The 11,672-nt window shown below is 39.0% G+C and overlaps 1 protein-coding gene across 1 annotated transcript in view; it reads left to right on the top strand.

The window, feature by feature from the left end:
• Positions 1-7,325, top strand: part of LOC112118629 (PAX3- and PAX7-binding protein 1) — a 34,401-nt gene extending 27,076 nt beyond the window's left edge. The window contains exons 15-18 of the mRNA XM_024217020.3: positions 98-164; positions 3,938-4,084; positions 4,560-4,714; positions 6,392-7,325. Coding sequence (XP_024072788.2) covers positions 98-164; positions 3,938-4,084; positions 4,560-4,714; positions 6,392-6,509 — 487 coding nt within the window. The 3' untranslated portion in view covers positions 6,510-7,325. The remainder of the gene's footprint in view (positions 1-97; positions 165-3,937; positions 4,085-4,559; positions 4,715-6,391) is intronic.
• Positions 7,326-11,672: the final 4,347 nt, after the last annotated feature.

Below are 11,672 nucleotides of genomic sequence, written 5' to 3' on the forward strand. Positions count from 1 at the left end.
CCCTCCATTCATGAAAATAAGCGTAGTCCACAACCTTCAGACTGAAATTTTTATGGTTACTTATTAAACAAGTTTAGAGAAATCTTTTATTTTCCAGCATCTTAGAAAACAAGAACTCTGGTCCTTATTTGTTTTTCCAACGCCAGTTTTGGTCCTCAGTGAAGGTAAGTGAACAAAAATATCTGATGAGGCCTCGGGCCAGGTACTGCTACCATAAAATACACTTAAATATTTTAAAGAATTACTTAAAATGCATAAGATGGAAGGGAGGTCATGGGAAAATTTAGAAAAAAATTATTTTTCTAGACTAATGAAACCGCTATATTCAGTACTTTGAGTGGGGTAGATAAGTACAGATATGGTGAACATTTGTAATTTTAAGATAAATTTTAATTTTAAGTTAAAGTACTACAAGGTTTAAAGGAAATTACCTTTTGACAAAATTTCATCCCCTTTTTAAAACCATCTCTTACACAAAGAGAAGAGAGATCTTGGACAGATCACTTTGTAAATGACAACTATTTTAAAATTATGCATTACATATTTATTTGACATACAAAGCAGATCAGTCTTGATAGTCCAAATGACCACAAAAAAAAAAAATCTGACAGTCTAAAAAAGTGTGCGGGCAAAATATAAACAGGCTAGCTAAAATGAAAGGTCTTGGTTGGGGATAAAGGACAGAACAGCTACTTAGGTTGTGTTTATTTTTAACTTTTAAAAAAGTAGGAAACATCAAACTCATTGTGCACAAGTGACACCTTTATTTATCCCATCGGCTTTCAGTCACTGCTTGCTGTAGAATTCTAGAACAATTGTAATCTTGGTCTACTTGAGGCTGGGGGGTAGAGAGAAGATGGAAGAAACACCTTCACAAATGCAGTCAGAAGGTGGCCCTCTTTTTTTTTTTCCCCCTTCCCCTTTAGCGACTGTTGAAATTAGAGACAATGGTCGCTTGCCCTTTCATTTGAAATAAAGTATATGAACTCAACAAATGAACCAAAGGAGTGGATGCATAGATTGGAGTTTAAGACAAACTTTACAGACTTCTGCAAACAGTAGTAGATCTTGGATTTTCCAGTGGTGGGTGTAGGGACTGAACTGGGGAGAATGGGATTGTTTCTCCAACTTCTGGATATGTTTGAAAATCTGTTCATATACATAACCATACTTGTAACATTTTGGCAACAAACATTTCAAAAAGTGTACAGTTTGCCACCTTTAAACTTTTTTCTTTCCTTTTTAATTTTTTTCATGGATGTGAGTGGGTGTGCGTTCTAAAGGAAAAACTGGGCATGGCTCTCAGTTCTCAAACATTAAAATGAAAGTGATTTGTAGAAGACCAAAATTGGTCACATGTTCATGATCTTGCTTTTTTTTTTTAAGTAAATTCAGCCACATCTTGAAAGCAATTTTCATCAATAACCCCCTCACTTCACTATGATGTGGTAGGAAAATGTCATTTTACAGATGGGGAAAGTGTCACAGAATAATTGTGACTTGACAAAGCCATAGAAGTCTGCGAGAGTCAGGATTAGTATTGAGTTCGTGGCCTTTCCAGTTCTGTGCTAAACCATGAGACCAATGGTGTCCAACCTGTGGTCTAGGGCAGTGGTTTTCAAACTTTTTTTCCTGGGGACCCAGTTGAAGAAAATTATTGATGCCTGTGACCCAATGGATCTGGGGATGAGGGGTTTGGGGTGTGGGAGGGGCTCAGGGCTGGGGCAGCGGATTGGGGTCCAGAAGGGGATCAGGGCTGTGGGCTGGGGGTGCAGGCTCTGGGGAGGGGCCAGGGATGAGGGGTTTGGGGGGGGGGCTCATGGCTGGGGCAGGGGCTTGGGGCACGGACTTACCTCTGGTGGCTCCCAGTCAGCGGCGCAGGTGGGGTGCAGAGGTAGGCTTCCCGCCTGTCCTGGCATCGCAGACCACGCTGTGCCCAGAAGAGAGCCAGCAGCAGGTGTGGCTCTCGCATGCAGGAGTATGGAGCTGGTGCTCGAGGCAGGGGCAGTGCACGGTGCCTCGTGGCCCCCCTGCCTAGAAACCGGACCCGTTGCTGGCTGCTTCCGGGGCACAGCACAGTGTCGGAACAAATAGGCACTAGCCTGCCTTAGCTGGGCAGCACTGTCGACGGGACTTTTAACGTCCTGGTCGGCAGTGCTGACCAGAGCTGCTAGGGTCCCTGGGTGCTGAGCAAGGCGACCCAGTGCCTTGCATGCCGCGACCCAGTACTGGGTCACAACCCGAACTTTGAAAAACACTGGTCTAGGGGCTCTGAGGCTCTACATTGCAGTCCTGACCGACAATCTTGACAAAGTATCACACACCTTGCATGGACACTTCCATTTGACAGCCCTGTTACTTATTCTTTACAACCTGTGAGACATCTTAGCAAGTTGTGGAAGTGACTTGTAATATTGGTGCCACTGGCTGCCAGGAGTTGCTGTGGCACCTGCTCAGCAGGCAGCGAGGCCTCACTGCTACCTCTGCTGGATCAGAGTAGGGAAAGAGCATAGTAGTGGCAGCAATGGTAGCACATTGAAGCAACAGAGAGAAGGTGAGGGGCTTAGTACTGATCCCAAGCTCTAACAGCTATCCGTACCAGCTTTCCCCCAGGTACTCTCGCAGAGCTTTCCACCCAGACAGCCTCAAGTCACCTACCACTGAAACCATCCCATGCTCCCAAATGCGCTCCAACACCCATTTATCTCCCCACAGCAACAGCAATCAAGTTTAGTGCAGCTGCATGTCTTCCCCTTTCACTGTTTGGGACAGATTGTATTGACTGAAAGCTGAAGTCTCTAGTTATGTTCAGATTTGCAAACGTGCAAAATAGCTTATTAAATCTGCATAAAATGTCACACACTGAGCACAACAATTCGACAGCTATGCTGTTAAGAAAACTGGTATTTATTTCATTTAAAATGTTGCTCCCTGTAACTTTTTTAATGAAATGTTTTGCATCATCCCTGCTGCTCCAGGGAGGAAGTAGGAGCAGGCACATCCTCCCAAACTGCCTTCCACTACTTTCTTTGAAGCCCCAGCTGGAGCTTTGGTGTGAATTGGGAGTGCTCTGAACTGCTGATTTCACATTGCAGGATAGGGTGCCTGCTTTCTTGCCAGACTATGGAAGCTCCAGAAAAAAGGATCTGGAGTTCTACTAGCTCTGACTTTGCTTAGGGGAGTACCTGTCAAAAAAGTCTCTTAAACCCCACACAGCCACTGACTGCAGCACAGGAGAATGGAGATCAAGGAGAAGCTGAGATCCAACAGCTCCCTTATTCTCTGCCTCTGCACTGGTCTGCAAGATGCTTTAATTTGTACCAGCTGGCATTGGTTCCCTATGGTCCATATTCCACTTGGAGATAAAACGCTTAGCCACTCTCCCCTGCTCAACATCCCTTCTGTACCAATGGCTGTCGGGAGTCAAGTGAAGGCACTACCCATGCTGTCTGTACGATAACGGGATTTTTCCCGTGCCAGGGTTGTTTGCAGGTGGTACAGAGGAAGCAAGAACAGGGCAGAGTCTGCCCCCAAGTACTGATTGTGTTTTTGTTGTGTTTAAATTTGTTCAGCCCTCAGGCTTAAAAGTTCGGACATCACTGCACTAGACTACAGTTAATAGACTTTATAGAACAAATTTTGGCTGTAAAAATGCAATTTGCTCTTGTAGTTTCTTTGTATATATTTTCCATAGAATGTTCTGTAATCCTCATTTTTGTACAAATCCAATGTTATAACATTGGGAAGAATGACATCTCACTGGTTCTATTTAGTCATGAAACTGAACCATAAGAAGTTTATTTTCTTTACCTCACCCTGATCAGTACATTTAAACATGTCTTTTTACCTGCTTAAAATTTTTTTTTCTAGTTTATCAATAGTTGCTTATGTTTTGCCTTCAAATATTCAACACTTCCATTGTCTCTGGTGTCTTTAGTTACTAGGAAACTTTCTCCAGTGGTATGGAATTCTTTCAAACAAAACTCTACAGGAGTTATCGATAGATGGCCTGCTAAATAGATATATCCTTATGGCTTTTCAGAATTCTGAGTATGGAGATGACAGCATTAAAAAAGCTCAAAGTGTAAGTACAAAGGAACAAAATATACTTAGAAAATGTTTTTATGTATAATATTTTCTAACTCTTGAATTTCCAGTCAAGTAAAATGAATATTTGGAGCCCTAGTGGGAGACTATTCAGTTTCGTGTATTTAGCCTAAGATTTCCAATGTTGCCCATATCTCTTTTTACAAATAAAACAGTTACTATGTTTTCATAACAGACAACTGTTTTTAATAGAAGATACATTATATGAAATTAGAATTCTGCTTATTGCTATCCTCTATATTGTTGGTGCTTTTTTTTTTTAAGATATTGATTAGAATATGTTGCTAGCATCTTATTTCTCACATTGGTCTTTAATATGTTATAGTGTCCTCACAGTGTAAGCCTTATTGTTTTAGGCCTTACCAGTGCCAATACTGGTATCAGACCGTAGGTATTAGTCAACTTTCTTGCCTTTTTGCTGTTAACACATTTTCTTCTTCCCTCATCTCTAGGTAATTGCTTGCTTTCCTAAACAGTGGTTCACTAATCTAAAAGGGGACAAGACTATTTCCCAGTTAGAAAACTTGTGTAGATACCTTGTTCATCTGGCTGATACAATTTACAGAAACAGTATTGGATGCTCTGATGTGGAGAAAAGAAATGCAAGGTAATTTATTTTGAATCATTTAATGCAGTGGCATCTCATGCTGCTGATATACACAGCACAAAAGCACATGTGCCAACAGACATGTCCATATATATTTTTTTTCTTTGGGAGGCGTTCCCTCCCCCTTTTTTAAAGTTTAAATAGGATCCTTAATATGATATCAATGGCTCTTGGGAATGGCTAGTGTATTGTATAAAGGTCATATTTAATCTACTCCCATTGTGTAGTTCTGCTCTAAAATATTACTTGAAAAGTAGCATTTTGGGATTTTATTTGGTTTTGATGGTTTCTTTACAAATTTGCTGATGTTGCAGCTAACTGCTTGCCAAGCAAATTCCCGCCACTGTCAGCAATGCAGATTTCTGTAATCCAAATTGTGCTCTTGTCTTTGTTCAGGTGTGTTTATCTACTGGAGAAATTCCTTACATTCTCAGATAACATTGTTTACCCCTGCTCATGAGAATCACCATACCTAAAAGCATAAATGGGATTAAATGCCCATATGTGGCTATTAGAGGTGAATTGGAGGAGGTGAGGGGAGAGATTCCAGTAGAAAATTAAAGTCTTTTGATAGTCGTCCTAGTTTATAAATTGGTATTTTCTTTCTACACTAGCTGTTTGTCTGGTAAACTCGCACTGGAACTGTGGATTAATAAAGAAAGGGTAGATAGATATTGAGCCAAAAAGATTTCTTCCTGATATTCCAGTTCCAATTAATTTAGTTGTCTTTGCTATGTGCCGATAACTTTTATTAAGTATATGGAAATATACAATAAATCCCAAACTTTCCTGGTAACAATTGTGCAATTGGCCACTGATCTATATTGACTTCATCTTACAAAATTACATAAATGTCCTTATTTCCCTTTGCAACATAGCTATTCATCTAGGCTCCTCCGTCTCATAGTAACTGGGGAAATATTACTCTACTACATTCTATTTCAAAGCAAAAACAATCATCAAATACTTGTGCCAAGAGGGAAACAAAACATCATAACCCATGTTTGCATCTGTTTGTTTCTCGGAGTGTTGGACACCACTTCATAGTTCAATTTGATAGAAAAAAGTCCCATTTAGGGTAGATTTTGAATTTCTGTAGTCATGAAAATTTCTTTAGATAGTTAAATTTCATGTCTGAATCTTGTTCCTTTTGTGGGACTTTTAAAATTTTCCTACCAGGCTTGTACCTCCTAGATTGCTAGGAGTTTGTTTACTGTGAATCTGTTATTACTACCCAATCCAGGTCAATCTATTACAAATGTGTAACAATATTTTTATCTCTTGTGGCATGCACAAAAACTGCTCATTTTTTAAATTGTTTGGTTCAAGCAGTGTGTGTGTGTTAAATGGAACTGTGACTGACTTCCTAACACCGCATATTACCCAGTAGTTTGTCCTGAGACTATGCTATGTCCAAATAAGCCATACATATGCAGCTTGTCTTCCCTTTGTTTCTAGGATTGCTGTCCCCAAAAGAGACTCTTTTTTTGTTTTCATATCCAGAAACACACTAATTTCAATGAGCTGTATTTATAAAAAAAAAAAAAAATTATCCACAAGCTGGCTCACTAGCTGTGAGAAAAAAGAATAAGCAGTGAAACATTTCTAAAATATTATTTGACTTGTGCAAGGTTTTGATTTCTAGTTGTATTAACTTATTTTTTTCCCATCATTTAGGGAGCACATAAAACAGACAGTAAAGCTTCTAGCAAGTATTCGAGCGCTGGACCATGCTGTGACAGTTGCAAATGAACATAATGTGAAAGAGTTAAAGGTTTTAATTGAAGGGAAATAACTTTTAGGTGACTCATTTTGAGCTTTAAAACCATTCCTGATGTGTAATTTATGTACATATGTAAAGTTTCTTAAACTGTAAAATATTGATCCTTGTTTTAATACAAAGTGCATTGTTACATACATCATCCTTAATAAGTATTGATTTCTTTAAAAAGAGAAAAGGAATCCAGGAAGACCATCTTTCCAGCAGTCAGACTTCCCTTAAAATCTCTCAACATATTGTTTACAAAAATATTTTGTACCCCATGATAACTAGTCATCTACTCAGTTAATTGTCCCATGGTTAACTGGAGTATGTGTAATATATAATGTGTAATATACAGTATGCTTATATTTATACCACCCTGTTACTTTCATACTGGATATAGTGGTCTCCTGCTGTTGAAATAAGTGTTTCAGTTGCTGAAATTTACTTCAATAAACTGACTGCATTATTGGTCAAAAGGGCTGGCAAAATACGAGAATCATTTGACCTAAATAGTAAAGAAGCTTTCACATAGCACCTAACATTACAAAGCAGCTGTGCTTCACTCAGACTGAAATAGCTTAACTTTACATCTCATATTCAGAGTTAATATGGATCTTTCTTCAGACTGTTTTTAAAATCATCATTAGCATAGTTTTTGATGCAAACAGTAGTCTGATGACTTAAACATGTGGTAACTTATGTTTTAAGTTAAATGGCAACACTGGGTGATGGTGTGCCCCCCCCCCCAATTACTCATCTTGAAGGGGGCAGCATTTCACTCATGGATCCTGGACCCTCATCCCTTCAACAACTCCTCTAAATCTACTCTTTGTGTTCTATTGCATAATTTATAGTATCTTTGATTTAGATATGAAATCTATTTGCTCAAACATGGGTATTTCTAGAGGTGTAAAAGCCAAGCAAAGGAAACAAATATTTCAGTCAATATAAATATCACACAGTGAATAGTCAAACAACTTTTAAATTTAACACTTCCTGTCAAGTAAGACCATTTTAAAAAATGGACTAGCTTACAAAACAAAATGGCCTTTTAGGTATAAGAGGTGTTTTTTGTCAGAACACTAGTGACATCTTGGAGTCCCAGGAACACTAACTTGCAGTCACTGTTTTGGACAAGCTATTTCCAGGTGTGCCCTATGTTAGTTGGGAATTGTAGCAATAAATTGGCATACTGAGTAACATTATAATCATTGTATTTTATGCTCATGTCATGTGGTATAAATTAGGATATTAAAAATGTACAATTTGTAACATGCACACATCATTTGGAAACCAAACAATTGTTTTCTGAACTTGGGCTGATGGAGCACATTCAGAGTATCTGCTTTTAAGAATCCTTCCAATAAACTTGTCTGTCATGGAGTTGTCTCAGTGAAACCTGTGAAGCTTATTTTGTTCCTTCCTTGGAGGAGAGGTAAAGGAAGAAATCTGCATGCTTGTTGACTAATTCTTTAAACAAATAATGAAGGAAAAACTTGAATTGGAAGGAGGATTTTGAAATATACCAAAGCCATATTGTCTTCGGATGGGATCTCATTACATTATTAGGATCAAAATCCACCTTTTATAGTGGAATTCTGGTTGCAATCTTAGGGTACATCTACACTTACCGGAGGGTCCGGCGGCAGGCAATCGATTTTCTGGGATCGACTTATCGCGTCTAGTGAAGACGTGATAAAATCGATCCCTGATCGCTCTGCCGTCGACTCCGGAAATCCACCGCGGCAAGAGGCGGCAGCGGAGTCGACGGCAGCGCGGCGGCGGTCGACTTTCCCCCGTCCTCACAGCCAGGTAAGTCGACCTAAAATACGCAACTTCAGCTACGGTATTCACGTAGCTGAAGTTGCGTATCTTAGGTCGGACCCCCGCTGTAGTGTAGACCTAGCCTCAGTTATGGAGAGGCTATACCTTTTAGTTACACACAGCTGCAGCAAGAACTCTGGTCCTGCAGTTCCTAAATTCAGAGTTTTATGACTACGGTGGTTGCTAGCTAAAAGCAACAGCCCTGAATATTCGATGGTACTTGATTTGCTATTGAGTGTAAATAGCTAACATTTTTCATTACTGCAACTGCAGAAAACATACTTGACTCCTTTAAAAATCTTGTAAAACTGAGTGCCTTCAAATGCAATTTTAATCAAAGGGGTTTAAAGACCGTACCAGTGTAAGTGTATATTGTTTTATAATATATTAGGATAACACTGTTAAGTACTCAGTCAGCTCCAGCTGAGGTAGAGCTCTTATCCCCCGGAGCAAGACTTCCTCAATAATTGAATTGTGGGGTTTAACAGGCATTATATAAATGTTCAATTTTCTGTGGCCTGAACAATGGCTGCAATCTAATACCTTATCTGGAAAAGGAATTCTGGCAAATTCAAACACCTCCACTGTGGGCTAGAATGTACTATGGCGGGGGCAGTGTGGGGAAATGTAGACACTTATTTGATATGGCCTCCATGAATCTAATAAAAAAACTCACAAACAAACCCAAATAGCTGTATGAGCCACCACTGATGTACTACCACATTATCTTGTGGAGGAGGCAGTGAGAAGCAGAGAAGAACCCCACCAGTGTGTCTGGCTGGTACTTCTAATGGAAGACCAGATCTAGAGGAACAGCAATTCTATTATGCCCTATGAAGCTGAACACTGTTTTGCTCGGCTGCCCAATTGTGTCCACCTCCATGCAGAGGGGAATTTTGACTCCTGAGGGTAGCAGTATCTCACTATGCTCTTTGCACTTAACTTTCCCTGACAGGGCACATGCTTCAGAGCAACTATTCTCCCAAACTCTAACCACCTGGTTGTCTTTACCCTCCCTGGAGCTAAGTTTCTATTGAGGGAGTGGCCCCTTCTTTTCACCCACTTGTTCCCCTCTGTACCAAGTAGCAGTAGGAGGTGTTATGCCCCTTAAAAAATAAAAATGCAGGCTTGCAGTTGACCACATTATTTCACTGATTAAATCTGTATACTATATTGATAAGGCTGGACATTTTCAAGACCACTGCTAGAAAGCTGCTGCTACTTACAAAGCTTCAAGTTATGGCATCTTAAATCAATTTGGGTTGTCAAACAAGTATTTTTTATTATATTTACAGGCCTGTTGAGTACAACACACACACACCTGCTTTTTCATTACAGTAGAGTGATTTTTCTTAATAGATTGTCAGATTATAAAATGGCAGTTTATCAAAACGTATTTATTGTTAAACATTTTTTTTGAGAAAAATATAGTTAACTATAGCTAATTTACATCTTTAATGAACATCAGTGTGTGGTGGCATGCTAAAAAGGCAAAACAAAAGGAGTAAAGGTAATTCTAACCTCGTTTCTTAAGATGCATGTAGGAATGAAATATTTAAAACTATGCCAAACTTTTAAGTTTAGTTAGTGAAGGGTGTAGAAACAAGTACTATGTTCAATTTCTGTTGCTGAAGGATGCAGTTAAACAACTGTATACTTTTTTTTTTTTATTTTTTGTGGTGATTTTAAAAAAATTAGAATTTATTGCCAAATGCAAAACACTGAAATCCAGCTATTTATCATTTAAGGGGCTACTTGATAACAGGAATATCCATCTGCCCCATGTTTGTAGTGATCAAGTTGCTACATTCTGATGGTTTTCACTGCCAGCTAATGGCCTATATGAAATGAATTCTAGGGTCTCAATCTGGTTTCCTGTTATCCATATTACACTTGCCACCTTCATTGTTGTAGCAGAGAGAGGAAGGACTGAATGGAGATGGAACTTTTTTCATATCTTGAGGAGGACCTTTTGAGATTAAAGTTGCTGTATCTGGAGGATAAGTGCAGAAGCTCCTATAATGTTGATTTTCTGTTGACAAATAAGGAATTTAAATTTGTACTGCAGTCACCTTTACAGAACTACAAATGATTTGAGCTTTAGAAATACTTGAGCACAATATTCAGCTAGAGAGAGAACCTTATTTGTTTAAAAGTGTTGCATCTTTAGTGACAAATTAAAATTTCATTAATGTAGCATTTATCTCAAAGCACTTTATAAACTATGTAGCTTTATGCAAGAATCATTCACTCAGCAATGCTATATAGCTAGCTCTAGAGTGGGATATAATTGCACAGCACCATAGTTTAGGGGGGAGGGATAGCTCAGTGGTTTGAGCATTGGCCTGCTAAACCCAGGGTTGAGAGTTCAATCCTCAAGGGGGCCATTTAGGGATCTGGGGCAAAATCAGGACTAGGTCCTGCTAGTGAAGACAGGGGACTGGACTCAATGACCTTTTAAGGTCCCTTCCAGTTCTATGAGATAGGAATATCTCCATATTTAAATAGGACAGTAGTCAATTAAAATTGCTAGCTGGATTTAAGAAGGTCCCAAGTAAATAAATACCAAATTGGCATTTGGCCAGAAAAACCTGCACTCCCTAAATTTTCCAGTAAGTTTTATGGGGTCTCTAGTGGCCATAGGTCATTAGACCCTCAATTTTAAATTCACTGGAGGAATGTCAGGGTTACTGGGCTATTAAATCAGTAATGACTTGGGGCTGGGGGTAGATGATGTCCTGTTGAATTACTAATCTCCTCCACCTGCAGCACTTGAGTGATTATTGGATTATTCTGAAAAGGAGCCATTTTGTAAAATAAGAGCAAAGTTATTAGCAATAAGAAAAGGACCTAGCACCCAAATAACATAAAGGGAAGTTAAATTTGACACTGAAAAGTTTGGGGAGGGGAGGGGAAGGGGAGAATTTAGCATGTGATCTTTTCTCTCCTTCAGGTACCAATCTTTGCATGAGTTCTTAATCTGAGATTTCTCTCTTACTTACCCCAAAACTCATTCCACTGAATCTTTCAGAATGTTAGAGCCTCAAAATTATTTTAGGGAACCTGCATGGAAACATGCTGCTATGATGTAACAATGTTTTTATATGAAGACTTTAACCTCATTTAGCTACCTAATGTTGCTGCATGATATAAATTTTGAAGTTATATTTTTTTTCTTGAAAGGCAGACAATTAAATGTGGCAACCTTACCTGTCCATTTGATAGTTACCCAAGTGGAAATTAAATATCTCATGATCATGTTTCTAAAACATGGGGAATAAATCCAGTGTCTAAAATGACAATCTGGTTTTAAATTTAAGTGCACAAATTAATCATCATTCTATTTTAGAGTTAATAGTTGAGGGATAC

This window comes from Terrapene carolina, unplaced genomic scaffold (assembly GCF_002925995.2).
Source record: "Terrapene carolina triunguis isolate 2854851 unplaced genomic scaffold, T_m_triunguis-2.0 Scaffold31, whole genome shotgun sequence".
Classification (NCBI taxonomy): Eukaryota; Metazoa; Chordata; order Testudines; family Emydidae; genus Terrapene; species Terrapene triunguis.